Genomic DNA, 24,827 nt, shown 5'->3' with positions numbered 1-24,827 from the left:
TAGGGACTTATACCACAGCGAGGCAGATCCCTTCAAATAGGTCTTGAACATTTTACAGAACATTATATCATTATGCCCCATTCCAATCATCAACAACTCATATTTTTCGCAATGGTCCTCGGGATCTCCCTTTCCGTTAAACTCCCTCATCTTGGGGAATTGCCTCTCCTCGCCGGGCGGGGGTCGATATTGTTCGATTTGTTCTGTCACGATCGGCTCTCGGTCGACTCTCCTGTCACCGAACATGGCCTTTTCTAGGCGAGTGATCCTGATTCGGGATCCATCGGGCTCTTTATCCTGAATCAGATGAAAAGGGTTGCTTCATCCTCTTCCTTCGAGGATGCGAATCAGAGTCAGACTCATCTTCTTCGTCATGCACCCTACGGTCCTTCCTGTGCTTAGTCATTCTTTCTGGCTCATCGGCCTGCAGCGCCTCACGCAATGCTTTTTTTTGCAACTCAATTTCCTCTCTCCGGAGTTGTAAGGCTTTCAGTCGTAACACATCTGCCTCTCTTCGCTTCGCGCGGGCCTCCGCCTCCTTCTCTGCTTGGTCATCTTTGGCCTTGCCCTTCTCCGAAGCTACCTTTTCCACTCGGATCTTTAGGAGCAAGGCTTCTTCCTCAGGGGTTAACTTGATGACTCCATCGGCATCCACCAGGGAGGACGCTTGCCCTGCATCATGTGGAGGGAACCCTGGTGGTGGCGAGTGCTCATGAATGTTTGTCATTGTCTCGATATATCGTCCTGTGATTCTCGTATTTCCCACAGACGACGTCAAATGTTACGCCCTGATTCCATCGGGTGGAAGAACAGGCTTCGGCCTCCGTGAAACTACCTTCGGCTATGACCAGAAAGAGAAGAGAATGCGAGGGGTTGTCCCCCGGATTCACATCCGGTGTGAGAATAAGAATCTGGTTGTAAAGTGGGTAAAGAAATACAAGAAAGTGGAGTGTTGGAGAGAATGAGTGTATATGTTTATTCCTTACTTTCCAAGGGGTTTTATACCCAATTTAACATTAATGTTCGTCCGTTACTCATCACTGATGAGGAGGAGTGAAAAGGGGACGTTATGCCTCTTCTATTTCCAATGGTTGGGAAAAGAGAGGGGCATTTGCTTGTGGCAGTCCGTGGGTGGTCCTTCAGCCCAGTAGCATAACTTTCAGATGGGACTTCAGTTCGGTGGGTTTTATTGCGGCCATAGGCAACGGAATGGAATGAATATATGAATGTTTCATTCCATTCTTTTGTCCTAGGTGAACAACCTGAATTTTTAATCCGGCCGAATGGTCATCTAACAGTAGATTTATCTGTTCTCTGTGTGAGGAAGCATAGCTTATTTGACAAGGCTTCCAAATCTAGCCCTATGGACAACGACAACTGTTACGATCTGAACTAATCTTATTCTTATAACACCAACATGTGATTAGTATCTTGGAAAGTCTGTCATGTCATAGTCATTATCAATATGTGATTAGGCTCTAATCCTTAGCGGCATCGACCAGCTGAGGCGGGGCAATTATCTCAAATCTGCCATTCGGCAAAAAGCACTACTTATAATTAAAAAAAAAACATTAAACTGGCATCATCTCTTTCTTGGCTAAATGACCTGAAACATATCAATCAAGTATGTTTTACGATTCTCAGCTTTTCTTGTTGCTAAATATAATAAAAAAATGGCCAGTGGTCACTAACATCTCTTAAAATGCTTCGCCAGAATGATGGCAACAATAAGAATTTGGAAGACCGGGAACGACAAAAGCATCTTTCCCGGCAACAAGATATAAATTATTCTCCTTGTACGGCTGGCTGGATACTATTACTAAGGCAGGTAACTGTTACGCAACTATATTCTTTTATGGAAATGGAAAACAAAAAACGAACATTAGTATTATCTCTAACATAATAAAACAAAAAAAAAACGTATTCTCTGTTCAATTTGTTAAGATTGAGATGATATAGGCACATGATTATTGATCCTTATATTGTTTAGTGTTTGTCTTTACTAGGCTACAACAAGCTCACAAGTCATTTGGTAGTCTATAAATAAAAAAATTAAAAATGCATAAACATTAACCTTCCCTCCAACTAAATTTTATCAGGTATGAATTCCAATTAGTAAACTGGTCTTCTCGATTTACTTTGTGATTATGATGTATGGATTGTGTGTTTGCGCGCGCGCGGGGTCTTTCAATTAATAAATGTGTGTTAATTTATTGTAGTCGGTAATTTATTTATGTGTATATGAGTAGTGAATAATACTAGTTAAATTTAGTGGCAGAGTGAAGATGTGGAAGCTTAAAGTTGCACAAGGGGAAAGCCCATGGCTTCGGACTCTAAACAATCACTCAGGCCGCCAAATTTGGGAGTTTGATCCCAAACTTGGATCTCCTGAAGAACTTGCTGAGATTGAGAAAGTTCGAGAATCTTTTCGTCATAATCGCTCAACCAAAAAACACAGTTCTGATCTCCTCATGCGCCTTCAGGTTGATTTAGCATTTCTATATTTAACTAAGTCTCTGCTTCACAAAAATTAATGAAGTTTCCTTGTGCATTTGATTAATGTTTATATACCAAACTATACCATCATTCAGTAAAATTTTCTGATAGTCCTATCTATTTTTATCTCCATTGACATAGAGCTGTTTCAGAAAATTTATGCGTCTCCCGCCGTCAAGATAAACATAATTCTCAGACTTGTTTATGTTTTTATCATTATAAATTTTAATTTTAATATATTGATGGCATGATTCGAATCTTATAGCTCTTAAAAATTACTAATTTTTTTTTTATATTTTAATAATTCTCAGACTTGCTTATACTTATATATTAGTATATAACTCGTGCGATGCACGGTTATTTTTATCATTATAAATTTTAATTTTAATATGTTGCTGACATGATTTGAATCTTATATCTCTTAAAATTACTAATTTTTTTTTATATTTTAGTATGTTACTACCACGATTCGAACCTTATATCTCTTAAATAAAATTAATTTTTAAGAATAAATCTAAAGGTTCTTATCGAATTGATCTGACGACTCTGAATTGGGTGATCAATAACCAATAACCACCAACGACCAAATTTTTAATGTTTGGTCTTTAATATAACTAGCATAAATCCGTGCGATGCACGGGTTTCCACTACTATTTTAAATTTTTATTTATCAAGTTATATTATATTTTTAAAATATTTATATAAATATATAATGATTATAAATTTATAATAAAAATAATAGAATAACATGTGGTCGTAATTTAGTAGAATAAATAGACTATTTCTACTAGTTTAACAATTTATGTTAAACTAGAATAAATAGACTATTTCTACTAGTTTAACAATTTAGTAGTTTAGCAGATATGTAACACTATTATTTATATCTTTTAATAATAGGATAAGTTGTATTCGTAGTTTAGTAGGATAAATATACTATATTTAGTAGTAGTTTAATAATTTAGTAGTTTATTAGATATATAACACTATTGGTCTATTTTTGTAATAATCAAAATTAGGGAATTATCGTTTAATCAAACCTTTGAACCAAATTATCTTCAAATATATCATAATTCGAAAGTAAATCCAATCCGAAACCGAACTGGTTATCCAAATTGCCAGGTCTAAGGTCTAATTGTAATCATACTTTATCATCATCAACCAACGTTTATCACTCATTTTCTGTAGATAGGAAGAATTAAACTTGGGTAAAATATTAAATGAACCTAATACTTTAAAAATTCAAGACTGATCTAAAACATGCATATAATTGCACTCCTGAAAGACACAGAGTGACTACTAATGTAGGCCTTTAAGCTCATTATATGCACCCATAATATTACTTTTATGTACATAATAATATTATGAATGCATGCTTGTAGGCCTTGACGTGGCTATAGTATTCTGATTCACACCACTTTCGTCTTATTTGCAGTTTGCAAATGAGAATAAAAATAGATTAGTTTTACCCCGAGTCGAGGTAAAGGATACAGAAGATATATCAGAAGATAAAGTAACAGCAACATTAAGAAGAGCTTTGAGTTTTCATTCAACTCTCCAGGCTCATGACGGACACTGGGCAGGCGATAACAGCGGTCCTATGTTTTTTATGCCTGGTCTTGTAAGTTTAAATTCGCTGCCAACTCTTCTTGTCGTTCTTAACTACCTTCTTACACCAGATGATATAATTTCGAAATTCAGTACATCTATATTGTTCAGTTAGTTTTGATGATATGCAGCAATATTTAGTAGTTGCTAATCAATCAGGTTATAACTCTATCAATAACTGGGGCACTGAATGCAATCCTATCAAAAGAACATAAACGTGAGATTTGTCGGTATCTCTACAATCATCAGGCAAGTACACTTGTATGATGAAATTAGACATGTCTATTAATGTTTTACGAGGTAGTTGATATTGTTTGTGTCTAGATGTAATGCTTTTGGCTCCTACTTACCTTATCTCTTTTATTTGAAAAAAGATTTACGATATTATTAGTATTCCTTAATTTCAGAACAGTGATGGTGGCTGGGGTTTACACATTGAAGGTCCAAATACTATGTTTGGTTCTGTTTTGAGCTATGTCAGTTTGAGGCTGCTTGGTGAAGGAGCTAATGACGGGCAAGGGGCAATGGAAAAAGGGCGTCAATGGATTCTGGATCACGGTGGTGCCACTTCAGTCTCATCATGGGGGAAATTATGGCTCTCAGTTGAGCATTACCACTAAATGTTATAGGCTGATTTGCCTTATTTTTCTGCAGCACATATTTTATTTGCTTATATTTTGAGTCATGGTGACAGATTCTGGGTGTCTTTGATTGGTCCGGAAATAATCCTCTGCAACCAGAGATATGGATGCTACCTTATAAACTACCAGCTCACCCAGGTGAATAAAAAAAATAAAATTTGCTTAGTTTATTTTTGGTTTTTTAGCACATAGATCATATGTTCACTTTTCTCTAGAAGAAGTGAAATCTGCTCAAAATTATAATAGAACCTAGAACCCGTTATTTACTATAACAATACAGCCTTGAATTTTGATCTATTGTTTCTATGTCTAGGTCATTGAACATTTTAACAACACTTCTGTAGGCACCTATCTGGCATGAATTTTGATCTATTGCTTTCTTAATTCCATCAAGTATTTTTATGAACTGAATCGCTTTCTTATTTTCAAATAAAAATTTTAAAAGCTACTTATCTAAAGTTGTTTTGTAATTGTTATAAGCTTTAACAAAGAACAATATAACACTTTCCTTTGCAATTAAAGAAACCTCCTTTTGCCCCTGTTCTGCAGGAAGAATGTGGTGCCACTGTCGGATGGTTCTTCTGCCGATGTCATATTTATATGGGAGGAGGTTTGTTGGTCCAATCTCATCAACAGTGTTAGCTTTGAGAAAAGAGATTTTTAATGTCCCTTACCATGAAATAGATTGGAATCAAGCACGCAACTTATGCGCAAAGGTCAGAAAATTCTACTTGAATTCTAGTGTGGCCACCGTAAGTTACTAATATAACCAGGCGCAGTTTCATGTTGCAATTAGCCATGTTACCAGGTTTGCTAATATTTACCATATTAAAAATCAAACCCCTTCAGAAAAACATAATTTATCTGTGCCAGCAGATACTGTTTCACTTTCAGATGAAGATCATAGCTAGGGAGCAGCAATTTTTCCATCTCATTGTACGAATTTGAACTCTTAAGTGACTGCAACAGTTGTATAATTACTTTATTGTTATTTAAGAACATTAGAGAACTAGAATAATAAACGATGGTAATTGAGTAGAACTAGTAGGAGAGAAAAAGAAACTCATAGTGTAATATAGTATAATTTAACGTCAATTAAGTGAGTCATGTTGTACAATCTGCGAATAACTAAGTTATAACAACAATCGTGTTCGTGTGTGTGATTAACAGAGTGGTGTAAACAAACAATGAACGAAACAAAATTAAATAAGGAGACAAGAACGGAAAAAATTAAATAACAGAGTGGTGTTCTCGTTCACCTTTTACTCATTTTGAGAGTATAAATATGCGCCGGAATCCTCTCGGAGAGGAGAAGACGTTCCAATAAATATATATCACTAACACATACTATGTCTCGCTCATATACAGGCTCAAAATGATTCACATCTTAGTCTAAAATACAAAGTTTTTCCAACAAGTCATACTGTTAGAAAGAAATTACAACAAAGCAGAGAAGATACGACTGAGATACAATAAGAGATTCTAGAATTAATACTGAAAGTTAAGGTCGGCTCTGGTCTGCTTATTTCCAGCAAGGTTGGAACATAACTATCTACAAACAGACTTGAGTGGATAAAAATAGTAGTGTATTTCTGCAGGAAGATCTGTTCTATCCACGCCCTTTTATACAGGACATACTTTGGGGAACTCTGCATAAGGTCGTGGAACCATTATTAACACGTTGGCCTGGAAAAAAGTTAAGAGAGAAGTCTCTTCGCACTGTTATGGATCACATACATTATGAGGATGAGAATACTCGGTATATCTGTATAGGGCCTGTTAACAAGGTCAGTTTACTGGTCTTACTTTCCAGAATTTGATAGTCTGTGACAAGTTTGTAATATGAATTTCTAGACTATGTTTGTTACTTGTGACCTCAGCATTAGCTTTTAGCAAAATATGAATACAATGCATAGTTGGTGCTTCAACCTAGTACCTAGTCTCTAAAGTTCTTCTAAAACTATATGTTGTTACCCAGGTGTTAAACATGCTATGCTGTTGGGTTGAAGATCCAAATTCAGAGGCTTTCAGATTACATCTCCCACGACTCTATGATTATCTATGGCTTGCTGAGGATGGCATGAAAATGCAGGTTTTAACCTTGGCTTTTACTTTACATCTCCCACGACTCAATGATTATCTATGACTTTTACCGACTTTAAGCAAGGATTATTTGTTAAGAGTGACAGAATAGATTTTTTGCCATTTGCATCTTAATGTCAGGACACGTGAATCGAACATCTGAATTCATCTAAAAGAGGAAGTTTATATCAAATGTTTGTTTAAGAGGGGAACTGAATAGATGATACCTACCTCGGTAGTGTTTTTAACAACTAACCTACTTTAATTATTAGTTTTTCCAAAAATCTTTTAAATTTGATAACTTAAAATAATAAATATTTTAAATGTTCCATTCCAAATTCAAAAACTGAAACAAAAGCATAATTTATCTCTTTTTTCCTATTTTTTCTTTAGTGAAAGTTTATGTACTTGAGCCTCAAGGAGCCCCAGATAGCGACTAGACAATAGTACAATACAACTGAAGCTAACATATGTTTAGATTTGCCAAGTCGTTAAAGATATAGTGGCGGACTGGTGGTGCTCCAACTTTCAGAGTGCACATAACTAACTAACCTTGTTCGTAGATTCATATCGTTCTGTCGAATAGCTTTAGGCATGTCTACTGTCTTTTTGCAGAGTTATAATGGAAGTCAATTATGGGATACTTCTTTTGCTGTTCAAGCATTTATATCGACTGGACTTACCGAAGAATATGGTTCAACTCTCAGAAAAGCACACATGTATATAAAGAACTCACAGGTGAATTTATTTCTAGACTTCCGACAATTTCACAATATAATACTTTTTGAGTTATTTACATACAAGATATCCCACGTTTAAATTACCTTTGACGTGTCTGTTATGGTCTTCAGGGTGATCTGCCCTGGTTATTTACATGCGAAATATCCACGTTTAAAAACCTTTGACCTGTCTGTTATTGTCTTCAAGGTGGTTGATGACTGCCCTGGTGACCTTAACTTCTGGTATCGTCATATTTCTAAAGGCGCTTGGCCTTTCTCCACTGCAGATCAAGGATGGTCTCTTGCAGATTGCACTGCTGAAGGATTGAAGGTGGTCACCAGTTAAATAGTTATCCTTATATAGTTACATTAGCATAGTTATGACACTACTCATTCAAAATAAACACTACATAGTCTCATTGACAATAATTAGCTAGTTTCCTGAAGCAAGGTTAAATTCGACCGACAGGTATCTCCAGTTTGGCTTTAGGAGTATAACATAGATTAGTAGTGTAGATATGCTTCTTTTTGTAAATAACAAAATTTATCTCTCAGGCTGCGCTTCTACTATCAAAATTGACACCAGAGCTTGTTGGTGAACCACTAGATGCCGGGCGGCTGTACGATGCTGTCAATGTTCTTCTTTCTCTACAGGTGATTAGAGTTCAAACTTACTGGATAATAATCTTACTTATCACATATTAAAGGCTCTATGTAAGCTTTGTTTGGTAATTTATAATAATAAAATAAGTATTGCATCATCTTTCTTTGTTCATGGTCACTTCACGACACATGCCAAATCTGTTGAGTACGGATACTAAAAACATTCATTCAGGGAAAAATAATTAAGAATATCAGGCTAGCCATTCTGGAAAACCAAACTTTGCTAATTATTATACCTATTATCAGAGACGCTATTTTGACTATGTGCTATTTCTCAAAGAAAGTATCTGCACATTTTTTTCTTGCATTGTAAGGGTTCAGCAACTTGTGAACATAATGTTATTATGTTTTCAATTAGTTCACTGTCTACTGAGAGTTTATCTTCTAAGTGTCATTGTCTTAAAACTTTTGCTAACTCCTCATTTTTGTTTAAATATTTTTAATAAACTTTCTGATTAGTGAATTGATTGCTATATATATGCAGAACAGTGGTGGTGGCTATGGAACATATGAACTCATGAGATCTTATAGTTGGATGGAGGTATATCATTATCATTTGCATGGTTTCTGTGTTATCGATACTAAATATTTTACCTCAGTGAGTTAGTATCCGTGTCAGATGGAGAATCCCACACGGATTTGCACCTTCAAAATATAATTTGATTAATAAACATGCATTGGTGCCAAAAAAAAAATTCAATACCAAGCTGGACAGTTGAGCACTTTCAGCCAAGTCTGCATATCGTAGGACGGTCTTCAGATATTCCTCGTGTACTTTAATGTCATGTAGAACTCAGTTGCAACATATTAGGATTACCTAATCTACGAGACCTTTATATAGTCTTATATTAAAATTTTAGTAGACGATCACAAATGTGTGTTTTTTATGTTTTAGGGAATGTTAACTAAAACATCAATAGAAGTTTGAGAACTTTAGAAATATAGTAAGAACATGAAATTTTATTACAGTCAACATAAAATTTATAATATATGTTTGGATTTATATAAAATGTTAATATAAATTAAATACCGAAAATACCTTTATATATATAGGCAAATACTCAAATACAAACTAATATTAAAATATAAATTACAAATCAATAACAACCACATATTTAATCATTCTCTCTCTCCCCATATGCACTATGTATTCATGTATATACTTTCTCCTTGTTTTTAATTTTACTTTTCAAGTTAATCGGTTAATTTTTTTAAAAAATAACTTCACCGTATTTTTCTCCATCTCCCACTCATAATTTGCATAACATATTTGCTATATTTTGGCGATAAATCAGTATATAAGTTTACTTGAATCAGTATGCTCACATCAGTACTATTCCATGCACCGACATATTTTAGTGATTCTCGTAGACATAATTAGTAATTTATCACCAAAATATATTAAATATGATATTAATATTGATTGTTGGAGGATGTAGAAAAATATAATGAAGTTAGATTTTAAAAAAGGTTCATCAATTGACTGGAAAAATTCAATTAAAAATGGAAGGAATTAGGTGAAGTTGTGTGTGGGAGGATATATTTAAATTGAGTGTGGTGCAGTTTGTAGTTTATATTTTAAATTAGTTTATATTGGAGTAAGACTCTCTATATATATTCTAACACCCCTCAAACTCACTGCAACAATTAACATTGAGAGTTTGTCAGCAAGAAACGAAATCGCGAAATAGAGTCAGCCTTTGTAAAAATATCAGTAATATGAAGTGAAGAGGGAACAAAAGGCAATGAGATGGAGCCTTGCAGCAGATGATGGCAAATAAGATTGCAAATTAGATGACAATCAATCTCAATATGTTTATTGCGCTCATGAAATACCGAATTACGTGCAATATGAATTGCACTCTTATCATCACAATATAACAGAGTAGAACTAGGAAGGGTAACACCCAAATCTGTAAGTAAATGACGTAACCAAACAATCTCTTAAGTAGTGGAAGCTATGACCCGATACTCAACTTCTGAAAATAATCTCGAAACAACATCTTGTTCTTATTCTTCCATGAAATAAGAGCATCGCCAAGAAAAATAAAAAATTGTTATCGATTTACGATCCTCGAGATTACCAGCCCAATCAACATCACTATAAGCACGCAACTCTAAAGATGAGTTAAAAGGAAATAGAAGACTCTTAAACTGTGTCCCATGAAGATATCTGAGGATACGAATAAATACAGCTCAATATACGGTAGTAAGAAAAGTGACAAATTGACCAACAATATGAACAACATGTGCAATATCCGGACGAGTAATAGTGAGATAAGCAAGACTACCAACAATCTTGCGATATAAAGCAGGATCTGCTAGGGGAAGATCATCAGATAGAGAATATCTAACATTCATCTCTAAAGAAGTTTTCACAGTCTTGTTATCAGTAAGACGTGCACGGTCAAACAAATCAGTAATGTACTTAGATTGACACAAAAGATACCCCTTTGATGAGCTAGCAACTTCAATTCCCAAAAAGTATTTTAGAAAACCCAAATCTTTCATAGAAAAACAAAGAGCCAACTCATGTTTCAATGACTCAATAATATCACAATCATCGCCAGTAATAATTATATCATCAACATATTAAGACAATAAGATACGACTACCACTCGTAGATTGTACAAAAAAAGCATAATCATGATTACTAGGACGAAAACTAAGTGAATAAAGTATAGTAGAAAACTTCTCAAACCAACAATAAGATGATTGACGAAGACTATAAACAGATTTATGAAGTCTATAGACATAACCTGGTTGATGTGGAAGACCGGGAAGAGGTGTCTACACACTTCCTCGTGAAGATCATCATATAAGAATGCATTCTTAACATCCATCTGACATATTTTTCACTTGCAAGTAGAAGCCACTGCAATCTAAGTACGAACAGTCGTCATATTTGCAACAGGCACAAAAGTCACTTTAAAGTCCAAGTCATACTCTTGAGAGTAACCTTTAGAAACAAGTCGAGCCTTATAACGCTTAACAAATCTATCTGATTTTGTCTTAATTTTATGTACCCAACGACAACCAATTGCATGTTTTTCTGGCGGTAATGGAACTAAATCCCATAATGAGTTTGATGTAAATCAGTAAGTTCCTCGGCCATAGCATTCTGCCATAGAGGATCATGAACAGCCTTTCTATATGATGGAGGCTAAGAAAAATGGTGAACAGAAGTAATGAATGAAGCAACGAATGGAGAATAAAATAAATAAGTAAAATCAGGTAGTTGGGTGGACTAACGTATACAAGTAGACTGCCTAACTGACGAAATTTTGGTAGACGATTGAGTGATAGGAGAATTCAAAATATCTTGTGATGATTGACTGGTTGTGGAATCAGGTGGTGATGTTGGAGTCTGAGATGTAGATGTAGAAGTCGGTGGAGATGTGGGAGTTTGAGATGTAGATGTCTCCGGAACTTAAGTATTAAAATTTGTGGTTGAAACATCCTCAATGTTCGTGTCAAAAGTATCAATACGAATAAGCCATTCCTGTGTCATATGATGTGAACTAGCAGGAACAGAGAAAAACGAAATATACTCCAAAAAGTAAACATGCCGAGAAATATATAATTTTCTAGTAATTGGGTCAAAACAACGATATCCTTTCTGGGTAATACCGTAGCCCAAAAATACACATAAAGAAGACTTAACAAACAATTTACTATGCTCAACTTGAGGTTTGAGAATAAAGTAGGTACAACCAAAGAAACGCAAAGAAACATAATCAGGCACTTCATCATATAATTTCTCAAAAGGAGACAAACCAGAATTTTAAGCAGTTGGAATTCAGTTAATCAGATAAATAGCAATAAGAAATGTTTCACCCCAAAATATACTTGGAATATCAGCCGACAAAAAAATGAGTGAGTTATTTTAACAAGATGACAATGTTTTCTTTCAGCAACACCGGTCCGTTGAGGAGTGTCTGTACATGAGGTTTGATGTATAGTCCCATCAGAAGCAAGCAAGCGACAAAAAGAGTTGGAGCTGTATTCACATCCCAAATCACAATGAAAATATTTAATCACAGCTTTATATTGAGTTTCTATATGAGCTCTAAATTTTTTAAAAATATCCAAAAAAAACAGACATACGTTTCATAAGATAAATACACGTATAACCAGTGAAATTTTTAATAAACGAAACATAATATCTAGATCCTTCTTTTGTGGGTAAAATAAAAAATTTCGCTAATTTATAACTGCTACAATCAGAAATATCATGAGCTTTTAGTTATTCCAAGGCTCCTGTTGAAACTAAAAACTGTTAACGAGATTGAGAAACATGACTTAAACGAGCATGCCATAGGTAGAATTCAGAAGATAAATCACTCAAACGAAAAGAGGATAAATAAATACTAGGAGTTCCCACTACAAATACATTGAGTTCATCCAAAACATAAAGTCCTCCCTGCATATGACCTTTCCCAATTATCTTTTGAGATCTCGGATCCATAACACAACAAGTAGTAGAAGAAAAAGAAACCAAGTAACCAGATTCACATAATTGACTAACCGAAACAAGATTTAACTTGAGATCCGGAATATAACAAATATCAAAGAGAGACACCGTTAGAGTAACTACAGACCAACACCTCGTAACGGCATAAGAATGACATCAGCTGTCATGTTGGATAAACATGAATCATCAGAAAAAGAAACGAAACATGATCAATGAGGAGACATATGATGAGATGCACCTGAATCCATAATCCATAAAGATTGATATTTACTTGAAGTACCATGTTGAAAAAAGACCTGTTGACAATGAGACATATATGTCAAGATATTGCTGAAACTAAACTTAAATCAAATAAAAAACAAAATCGAATCCAAATTCAACACCAAATTCAAACTGTAGCCAAATTTAATTGCCAAACTATATCAAATCCTATCAAAAAACCAAACTCAAAATCAAATCCAAACTCAAAATAACCAATTTCAATCCAAAATCAAATCCAAAACTAATATCAAATCTCAAAAAGATAAACCAATTACTACAAATGTAACATCCCGATAACCGAGTACTACAAAAACCAATCAATCAAATAACCCAAATTAAAAGATCAACAACGATTGAAAGAATGAACTAAAAGTAAATCATAAACTGTTGGAACCTTAAAAAAATTAATTTCTGGAACTCCAAATATGATCTCCATCGTTCAAAATTTAGATACTAATGCAGAGAATATGTGGCTAAAATTTCAGTATGATTTAAAGGTTGAAACTTCGGGAATCGCAAAAAGAAGTTGGCTGATCTAGGCAGAAAATTTCTTGCGGATTTTAAAGAATTTTTTTTTTTGCAACATAACTCTATCTATTTAACGATTCGACTAAACTTCCACGATCATCCCTAATTTTGATATTCAAATCACTCGAAACCTATCACTAATACCATGTTAATTTTAGAGATATAATGCGAATATAAAGCTTTATTACAATCAACATAAAATTTATAATACATATCTAGACTTATATAGATAGTCAATATAAGCTAAATACCGAAAATATTCTAATCTCTACTATATATATTAAATAGACGAAACATTAAAAGTTTGGTAGTCGGTTGGTCGGTCGGTACTTGCTAAAATTACTTAAATACTCCTATTAATTAATATAATAAACTAATTAATAAAATTGAAGTCGATTTCTACTTTTTTTATTAATTTAATTAATATAATAAATACATATATAACAATTGTTTGGCTATACAAAATTTTCCTCCGACGCTAACGCTGCCTCAATCACCTGATCACACTGCCTCAATCACCTGATCAATTCTCTTAGTTCTCCTGTTCTCCGAGTTCATCACTAATTGACATGGTTAATAAAGAACCAAATTAAAAAGCATGTAACTTGAAGGAGAATAAAGCCAGGTAATATATAAGGATCTCATACCCTAGCTTCAGTTGGGACCTAATTATGAATTCTATAAAAATATTTGAACTACAAGATTCCAGAACTAGAATGAAGGAATTTGTGTCAATTGTATACTAAACATATAAACATATATTGTCTTTTACACAATTATCTATAAATTTGTTTTGTCGACAATGAAAAAAAGTTTTTCTATTTTAACTATTAAAAATTAAAATTGAATTTAAAGGTGATGGGTATTCGATACAAATTAGGGATTTTTTTTATCTGCAATACATTATGCATATAATAATTACATATGTGAACTAACTTTCTTTTCCAAGACTACCTAATCAAACAGTAATAATCCTAGAAAGTAAATTTATGGTAATGGTTAATTCAGTTAACGAGATTTTCTAATTACTTTCAACCTCTCAATAAAAATTATTCCCTGCATCTCATTTTAATTGTCAAATTTCCTTTTATAAAAGTCAAATTGACCAATTTTTGACCAAAATTTAAATAATATTCTTATATTATTTTAAAAAACTAAAAGTTATATATTAAAGTAGAACAGTGATGTAATTTTTTTTATTTTGTTTAATTATAAAATATTAATAAATTTCGGTCAAAATTTAGTCAAATTGATTAGGTCAAAGTCAATTTGACTTGGTTTTTTTTATCATAATCATGGCCAAAGCTATAATATGTAAAATAAAAAATTTATGTCCCATACACTTGCATTTATTTAGATTTTAGAAATTTTCTAATATATTATAAAAGTTGACACACTAAAAATTTTGGTTTTCAATAATTTTTTAATAATATGAACAATTTAAATAACTAGCCCATTTTCTTTTTCATTAAAATATAAATTACCTTTTTTCAACTAAAACATCGTTACTTTTTATATTTCTCTTGACTAAAACACTTTATTCATCAAAGTAATATATATTATATTATATTATAATAGATGAACATTAAAAACTTGGTTGGTCGGACGACCAATTCTAATTCTAACTGATTTTGGAATCAACTTACTCTACTAATTTAAATATTAATTCATATTTAAATCTATATTATTTGAATTGATATTTATTTAAGTCAATTTTTTTTAACAATTTTAAATTCTAATTAATATTAAGATCTATATTATTTTAATTAATATTAAGTCAACTTACTATCCTAATATAATTTTAACTAAATTAAATCCTAAAATATTCTTTATTATAACAACCCAGTTAATTAATATTTAATAAACTATAAAATCTATACTATCTATACTATATTATGATGGACGAAACATAAAAAATTTGGTAGTCGGTTAGTCGGTCATTCTAATTATATTTAATATTAAAGTCAACTTCCACTATCAATTTAGATTCTTATTCGTATCGAACTTTATATTATTTTAATCGATGTTCAAGTTAATTTTTTTTACCAATTTAAATTCTAATTCAAATTAAGGTATATATTAATATATCTCGAATTAAGAAAAAATTATAAATATTACTGATTCGACTAAAAAATATACTATTGAACGGGGTTGAAACTGAATAACATAAACAATTCATCCAGGCTAAAAAATATTATATAATTGTTTCAAACTAAAATAAAATCAAAATAAAAATAAAATTTGATGAAGTAAATTAAGAAAATCATATATATTATTAATCTGAGTTAAAATAAATTATACGGGCTTAAAAAATTATATCAAACTAAAAATATTTAGTTGAATTTGGTCGATGTAACATGTTTTAGGTTAAAATACAATAATGTAAACTATTATTGATCCGCGATAAAATAAAATTAATATAAGACGAAGCATAATATGTATCATCTAAACTAAAATTTAACTTTTAATCAATAAAACTATATTGTTCGATCAGTTATATAATATTTTATAAATATCTCTAATTAAAAATAATAAACATATACAAATATTAATATATTAATCATAAAATCACATTATGTAAAAGTTTAAACGAACAAATTCAAGAATTCAACAAAAATAATTTTTTTACATAAAATAAATTAATAAAATTATACAAAGCCCGTGCACGGGGTTTTAAGTTAGTACAATATATATATAGGGGAATGATCAAATACAAACTAAAATTAAAATAGAATAGAAACTAGGAACTAATACAAGACATTAGATCTACCTAATCTAATAGTCCCCCTAAATCACCCCATCAAAAGCTTTTCCCCTCCGTTTTTAATTTAATTTTTCCCGTCAAATCGTAAGTTTTTTTTTTAAATCTAATTTCACTATATTTTTCTACATTGCATACCATATGTGTTATATTTCGAATTAGTTTTCTTAAAAAAATATTTGGTTTCTAGTTTTTATTCTAAATTGGTTTCTATTGGAGTAGCCTCCTATATATATATATATATATATATATATATATTAACATTAACATGTTAAACAGATTTTATGAGATTCACTACAAAAAAAACGGCTAAATACAACCGCCCAAAAAACGGTTGTATTTAGTTAAATACAACCGGATCCGGTTGTATTTAATACAACCGTTTTTTGGCCTGGTAGTAAATGCTCGAGTCATATTTAGTAGACCAGTTGTATTTAGTATAGGAGCGGCTAAATACGACCACTTAAATTCGACCGAAAGCGGTCAAATTTGTTTTTCACCTAAAATTTGAAAATCCCGCCCAAAAAATTGAATTTTTGAAAAAATTTAAAAAGTCCGCCTAAACTATAAATTCGACTGTATACTGTTGAAAACATTGTTCTAAATTCGACCGAATGCGGTCGAATTAACGAGCACCAGATTTAAAAAAAAATCTCACCGGAAAATTTTCAGATTCCGGTGAGCTTCAATCACCGCCATCGTTCATTTACTATTTTCTTTTCAGTGGCTTCTTCTTCACCTCAGTAACTCAAACTTAAATTCCTCTCCATTTCCTCCTTTTTCACTCCATCCACCACCATCTCATTCGGTGACACTTCATTCCCAATTTCCCCCCAAACCACATCCCCCTTAACTTCCTTAACTAAACCCACTATACATCATCCCAAACAACCTATGCCCCTCCTTAACTTCACCCTTCCTCCTATACACCCCACACTTTCCATACGCAGCCAACATCGTATTATTAAACTGAACATCCAAAATCCATCCCACATTTCACCACTCTCGAATGCATCACCTTCGTCGTCCTCAAATCCCCACAATTCCCACACGCATCCAAAATCTTCACAAACAAAAACTCATCCAGAACAACACCCTACTCCATCATCTCACAAAAAAGCTCCAAAACTTCACCCCACCTTTTCTCCCTCGAAACCCTACCAATCATAGCAGGCCAAGTAAACAAATCACTCTCACGCAATTCATCAAATACCTTGCGTGCATCATCAATAAACCCACAATTTACAAACATACCAACCAATTTAGTCTCAATAAACGGATCGACATCACCCAACAAACGCAAACACCCATAAAGCTTACGACCCAACTCAATTGAATTACAACTTCCTGGGTGCCTACAGATGGTACATAGAAGAAATGTTGGTTTGTAGTAATAAACATTTTCCATTTGTGTGTATAATTATTCGTGTATGTGTTTGTTGTGATTTGATGAGGATGAAGAAGGCGTTTGAAGGGTTTGAGAAAAGATGGAGAGCGGGGGAGAGTGGACGGCGGCAACAGGGGAGGTTAGGGCCGTAGGGTTTTAAGTTAGAAAAATATGGTTTTTTAGTTTATTTATAAAATATAATACTCACCGTTGGATTATCTTTTGATACTTAAATTTGGTACGTTGGATCTACATCACGCGGATTGCTGACGTGTCAAGCTAAATACGACCGCAATCTGAATTTAGGAGTGTTAATTTATAAATTCAGTTCATATATTGCGTTTTTTTGTTATGAAAATTAAAATACGGATAAATTTTATAAAAAGTATTGTAATATTAAATTTTTTCTTAAAATATTTTAATTTTATAATTCATTTTAACAACTCATTATTATAATAAAATAATTGAAATTATAATTTTTATCAATTTTATGATAAATTCAATTAAAAGAATGTGCGGTGAAATTTAGAATTATGTTTAATTATACTTTATTTGTTAAAATAAATGATATCTAATGACTAATACTTTTATCTTTTCAAAAAAAAATTATCATATCACTAAAATATCAAGATTTATACATTTTAGTGAATATATTAGAAGTACTGGTCAAACTATTCTTTGACTATTAAAAAGGCAAACCAAATAAATTAATGAATGATCCAACCGTACGGATGTCAAAATCAATATACTTTAGTGATATGACAAAATTTTTAGAAATAAATAAATATATATGGTTTGGTTTTTTACAGTCAACTAGTAATTTGACTCGTACTTCTAACTAGTGTTTAATCCCATATTGATGATTCATAATTTTTAAAAATATTAATGAATGATCCAACCGTACGGATGTCAAGATCTGTATAATTTAGTCATATGACAAAAAATTTAGAAAAAAATAAATATATTTGGTTTGCCTTTTTAATAGTCAAAGAGTAGTTTGACCAGTACTTCTAACTAGTGTTTAATCTCATCTTGATGTTTCGATATTTTTAAAAATATTAATGAATGATCCAACCGTACGGATGTCAAAATCAATATACTTTAGTGATATGACAAATTTTTTTGAAAAAAATAAATATATTTGGTTTGCTTTTTTAACAGTCAACTAGTAATTTGACCCGTACTTCTAACTAGTGTTTAATCCCATATTGATGATTCGATATTTTTAAAAATATTAATGAATGATCCAACCGTACGGATGTCAAGATCTGTATATTTTAGTCATATGACAAAAATTTTAGAAAAAAATAAATATATTTGGTTTGCCTTTTTAATAGTCAAAGAGTAGTTTGACCAGTACTTTTAACTAGTGTTTAATCTCGTATTAATGTTTCGATATTTTTAAAAATATTAATGAATGATCCAACCGTACGGATGTCAAGATCAGTATATTTTAGTGATATGACAAAAATTTTAGAAATAAATAAATATATTTGGTTTGGTTTTTTACAGTCAACTAGTAATTTGACCCCTACTTCTAACGAGTATTTAATCCCATATTGATGATTCATAATTTAATAAAACTATTAATGAATGATCCAACCGTACGGATGTCAAGATCTGTATAATTTAGTCATATGACAAAAAATTTAGAAAAAAATAAATATATTTGGTTTGCCTTTTTAATAGTCAAAGAGTAGTTTGACCCGTACTTCTAACTAGTGTTTAATCTCATATTGATGTTTCGATATTTTTAAAAATATTAATGAATGATCCAACCGTACGGATGTCAAAATCAATATACTTTAGTGATATGACAAATTTGTTTGAAAAAAATAAATATATTTGGTTTGCTTTTTTAACAGTCAACTAGTAATTTGACCTGTACTTCTAACTAGTGTTTAATCCCATATTGATGATTCGATATTTTTAAAATTATTAATGAATGATCCAACCGTACGGATGTCAAGATCTGTATATTTTAGTCATAAGACAAAAATTTTAGAAAAAATTAAATATATTTGGTTTGCCTTTTTAATAGTCAAAGAGTAGTTTGACTAGTACTTCTGACTAGTGTTTAATCTCATATTGATGTTTCGATATTTTTAAAAATATTAATGAATGATTCAACCATACGGATGTCAAGATCAGTATATTTTAGTGATATGAAAAAATGTTTTGAAAAAAATAAATATATCTGGTTTGCTTTTTTAACAGTCAACTAGTAATTTGACCAGTACTTCTAACTAGTGTTTAATCCCATATTGATGATTCGTAATTTTTAAAAATATTAATGAATGATCCAACCGTATAGATGTCAAGATCTAGTATATTTCAGTGATATGACAAAAAATTTAGAAAACAATAAATATATTTGGTTTGCCTTTTTAATAGTCAGAGAGTAGTTTGACGAGTACTCCTAACTAGTGTTTAATCTCATATTAATGTTTCGATATTTTTAAAAATATTAATGAATGATCCAATCGTACGGATGTCAAGATCAGTATATTTTAGTGATATGACAAAAATTTTAGAAAAAAGTAAAAATATTTGATTTGCTTTTTTAACAGTCAACTAGTAATTTGACCCGTACTTCTAACTAGTGTTTAATGTCATATTGATGATTTGTAATTTTTAAAAATATTAATGAATGATCCAACCGTACGGATGTCAAGATCTGTATAGTTTAGTCATATGACAAAAATTTTAGAAAAAAATAAATATATTTGGTTTGTCTTTTTAATAGTCAAAGAGTAGTTTGACCAGTACTTTTAACTAGTGTTTAATCTCATATTAATGTTTCGATATTTTTAAAAATATTAATGAATGATCCAACCGTACGGATGTCAAGATCAGTATATTTTAGTGATATGACAAATTTTTTTGAAAAAAATAAATATATTTGGTTTGTTTTTTTAACAATCAACTAGTAATTTGACCCGTACTTCTAACTAGTGTTTAATCCCAATATTGATGATTCAATATTTTTAAAAATATGAATGAATGATCCAACCATACGGATGTCAAGATCTGTATATTTTAGTGGTATGACAAATATTTTAGAAAAAAATAAATATATTTGGTTTGCCTTTTTAATAGTCAAAGAGTAGTTTGACCGGTACTTCTAACTAGTGTTTAATCTCATATTGATGTTTCGATATTTTTAAAAATATTAATGAATGATCCAACCGTACGGATGTCAAGATTAGTATATTTTAGTGATATGATAAAATATTTTGAAAAAAATAAATATATTTAATTTGCTTTTTTAACAGTCAACTAGTAATTTGTTTAATTTGCTTTTTTAACAGTCAACTAGTAATTTGACCCGTACTTTTAAGTAGTGTTTAATCCCATATTGATGATTCGATATTTTTAAAAATATTAATGAATGACCCTACCGTACGGATGTCAAGATCAGTATATTTTAGTGATATGACAAATTTTTTGAAAAAAAAAATATATTTGGTTTGCTTTTTTAAGATTCAACTAGTAATTTGACCCGTAATTCTAACTAGTGTTTAATCCCATATTGATGAATCGATATTTTTAAAAATATTAATGAATGATCCAACCGTACAGATGTCAAGAACTGTATATTTTAGTGATATGACAAAAATTTTAGAAAAAAATAAATATATTTGGTTTGCCTTTTTAATAGTTAAAGAGTAGTTTGACCAGTAATTTTCCGCCCTTTTTAAAAATAATTTGACCGAAATCGGTTAAATTTAGTACAAAATTCGTTGGCGGGAAAATCCCTCCATTTTTTGGCAAGGCTAAATTCGACCGAATGCGGTTGAATTTAGGAGCACGGCTAAAGTCAACCATGTGGGGTTGCATATAAATATGGTTGTATTTATTCGGTTGTAATTAGTAAGGCTAAATTCAACTGAATGCGGTTGAATTTAGGAGCACGTCTAAAACTCAACCGTATACGGTTGTATAAAAATACGGTTGTATGTATTCGGTTGTAACTAATACTAAATTCGACCGCGTAAATACGATCGAATGCGGTTGTATTTAGCCGCGTCCTTAATTTCAACCGAAAACGGTTGAATTTGATGTCGGTTGTATTTGTGCGGTTGTATTTAGTCTTGTTTTCTTGTAGTGATTTGCAGGTTCCTTAATGAGCAATAGAATCTCCTTATTGTGGGTTTAATGTTGAATGGATATTTCTTCTCTGTTGTTCAACATTGTTGTGTTTGCCAAAGTTATAAAAGTTAAGATTTAAATTTAACATTGTACTTCCATTAATCTGAATTCTGAACTTTTATTTTTCATTTGTCAGCTAATTAACCCTTCTGAGTTATTTGGCGACAACTCCGTTGACTACCCGTAAGATTCGGAACTAGAAAATTATTTATAAGAAAGATTTCATCAAAATTAATACTTATTTATTTTTATTATACTTTTTTATTTTTATTTTTAATTGCAAAGTGCCTTCGCTATGCAGTTATCTTGAATGTACATCAGTGGCAATAGAAGCTTTGTCGACGTTCATGAAATTATATCCCGGGCACCGTCAAGAAGAAATTAAGCTTTGTATAGAAAAGGCTGCTTCATTCATTGAAAAAAAACAAGAATCGGATGGCTCATGGTTTTTCCGCACTTCTTACATTTTGGCCTTCTGCACTTAACATTATCTATAGGCTATATTTTATGCTTGTGTAAGTCCTTCTTTTAAATTCGCTAATTTCATTTATTTCCCTACTAGGTATGGTTCTTGGGCAGTCTGCTTTACCTATGGCACATGGTTCGGTATAAAAGGATTAATAGCTGCAGGTAGGAGCTTCGCTAGTTGCTCTAGCATTCGCAAGGCTTGTGATTTTCTGTTGTCTAAGCAAGTTGCTTCTGGTGGTTGGGGAGAGAGTTACCTTTCCATTTTGAACAAGGTCAAGTATATTAAGTTACACGTTCCTTTGCTACATATCTGAACAATGTCAAGTTGATACTGTATCTAGTCCATCTTTGCTGCTGTTTTTCCAGGAGTGAAGACACAAGCGTGTTCATAAACAGAAATCATTCACATATTAATACAAGAACATACTAAACAGATACACATGCACGCAGCCTAAATTCTCCAAGATTGAGCATAATAAATGTTGTGATATTATTTTGCTTTTGAACTTCGAATAGGGCTTATTTCTCTTTTATTATTCCCTCGTCTGAAATATTACATTTACTTTTGTTGTTGCAGGTGTATACAAATCTTGAGGACAACCGCTCTCACGTAACGAGTACTGGATGGGCTATGCTGGCACTCATAGATGCTGGACAGGTAAATATCAAACTCATTGTACTTGTTAAATTTCAATGCTAAAAAGATTTTTACGAGGACTGGGACCATCAGAAATAGTGAATTATTCTAATTCATGTTATCATTAGTATTGATCATACATATCTCCTGAAAGGATCCGTAGACAAGAAGTTTGTGTAAAGTGTTTTTAACATTCTTTATTGTGTTGGATAAAGATTATGGGTATGCGTAGCCCATGGGGCTTGTGCACACTTGCATTTACATCATCATATATATTAGCATATTACGCTCTTTCGTAGTTTATTTAATTTACACTGCACTGCATTTGGTGGCACACCTATTTTGTCTTGGACAAGACTTGAAACCTGACTGATGGTGCTTAGTATTAAGTTTTTAGTGCATTGTTGTTATATAATTTCACTACGTTAGAAAAACTCGGGTTTTCTTTTTATCAGGCGGAAAGAGACGCTAATCCATTGCACCGTGCAGCAAAATTTATGATTAATTCTCAAATGGATGATGGAGATTTTCCACAAGAGGTCTTATCTTGTCTCCGCTTTCCACTTCTTTGTTTGGCCTCTTACAGGATGATGTAGAACTTTTAATTTAACAGTTACCCAACTGCAAATAGATGTGCTAACACTCTTTTTCATTGTTTGGAATATTCAGCTCATGGGAGTGCTTAACAAGAATTGCATGATCACCTATGCAGCGTACAGAAACATATTCCCTATATGGGCTCTTGGAGAATACAGATGTCGGGTTCTTCGGGGTTGTTAATGAGTTATATTGATGCCTTGTGTAATTATTTTTGTTAATATCTGAAGACAAACTATTATGTTATCTGGTCATGTGTCTTAATGGTGCTCCATGCAGGAGTTATTATGGATTTGTTTCTTCAATTCAATAAAATGTAACTAAAAGTCGATTGGAATTTGAATAAGAAATTCGTTCATGTACCATTTTCATCTCTCCAAGATGTGGAAAGTTGGTTAACTAGCGCTACAAGAAACACAATTAACTTTTTATCCCCAATTCTGTATTAAATGGCCCAAAGTCATTTTCTACCGATAAAAAATAATAGAAAACGATTTTTCTAATGTGTCTCCAAGAGAACACAATAAGCACTAACTCTCATGAGTTTGAAGCATTTTGATTGGTCCTCTAATCATAAATATTGATGGACCCCCTGCATTTATAACAACTCCACCAATTAAAATGCACCAAACTCATGGGAGTTGATGCTTATTGTGTGTTTTTGGGCACACATTAGAAAGACGAATAGAAAATGCTAAGTGAAAAATGTTGGGAAACAAAAATTACCACCACTACTAGAAAATTGGACTAAAAGTGACCGGTTAAAAGTGACCGTCACGAAAAATGACCGTTAGTGGTCAAATATAAAGTCAACTCGCCAAGCCCTTTGACCAAAAAATATTTGTGACCGGACAGTTTCGACCGTAGTTAGAAATGACCGTCAATGGTCGCAAAGTAGAAATAAAGATGACCGATTTTTGTCACTTTTAATGAATGACCGTCACCAGTCACTTCAGTACAAGTGACCTTGTGCAGTCATTTTTGTTGAAACCACCGTTTTTGGTCATATGTAGATTTAAAATTTTGTTAAAATATATATTAATTATATTTTAAAATTATGAAAAATTATAGAAATGTTTAAAGTAAATTCATTATTTTTTTCTTAAACTAAATTTAGACACTATAATTTATTAGAATTTAGATTTTATTCAAAATGCTAATTTTTTTATCAGTATAGTAATATGGAAAAATGTGATAAATATTAAAAAAAAAGTTTTAAAGTTAATCAAATTATTGTTCGACCCGAATTGACATGTGGAATTATTAATAAATATAGTCGGAAGTATGAAGGATGTCTTAGAGACTTAATTTATCTTAGTTTCATCATCAAATATTCTGTAAGTTGTAAACTAAATT

At 31.9% G+C, this 24,827-nt stretch overlaps 1 protein-coding gene across 1 annotated transcript; it reads left to right on the top strand.

The window, feature by feature from the left end:
• Window positions 1–1,991: 1,991 nt before the first annotated feature.
• LOC141713263 (cycloartenol Synthase-like) lies at window positions 1,992–23,777 on the top strand. The gene is made up of 19 exons (XM_074516591.1): window positions 1,992–2,099; window positions 2,273–2,483; window positions 3,929–4,114; window positions 4,261–4,350; window positions 4,509–4,703; window positions 4,796–4,880; window positions 5,292–5,458; window positions 6,341–6,529; window positions 6,721–6,834; window positions 7,440–7,562; window positions 7,752–7,874; window positions 8,099–8,197; window positions 8,691–8,747; window positions 21,906–21,952; window positions 22,071–22,214; window positions 22,332–22,509; window positions 22,815–22,895; window positions 23,330–23,413; window positions 23,544–23,777. The coding sequence occupies exons 2-19, from the start codon at window positions 2,286–2,288 to the stop codon at window positions 23,652–23,654; spliced, it is 2,271 nt and encodes a 756-aa protein (XP_074372692.1). The 5' UTR covers window positions 1,992–2,099; window positions 2,273–2,285; the 3' UTR covers window positions 23,655–23,777.
• The last annotated feature ends 1,050 nt before the right edge of the window (window positions 23,778–24,827 follow it).

The sequence above is a fragment of the Apium graveolens genome, chromosome 3 (assembly GCF_009905375.1).
Source record: "Apium graveolens cultivar Ventura chromosome 3, ASM990537v1, whole genome shotgun sequence".
Taxonomy (NCBI): domain Eukaryota; kingdom Viridiplantae; phylum Streptophyta; class Magnoliopsida; order Apiales; family Apiaceae; genus Apium; species Apium graveolens.
Note: the sequence above shows the minus strand (reverse complement) of the source record. Positions and strands in the feature narration are given on the sequence as shown.

Coding starts and splice junctions, on each gene's coding strand:
- LOC141713263 (XM_074516591.1), top strand. CDS start 2,286: ATGTGGAAGCTTAAAGTTGCACAAGGGGAAAGCCCATGGCTTCGGACT. Junction 21,953..22,070: donor GACAACTCCGTTGACTACCC/GTAAGATTCGGA, acceptor TTCGCTATGCAG/TTATCTTGAATGTACATCAG. Junction 22,510..22,814: donor ACCTTTCCATTTTGAACAAG/GTCAAGTATATT, acceptor TTGTTGTTGCAG/GTGTATACAAATCTTGAGGA.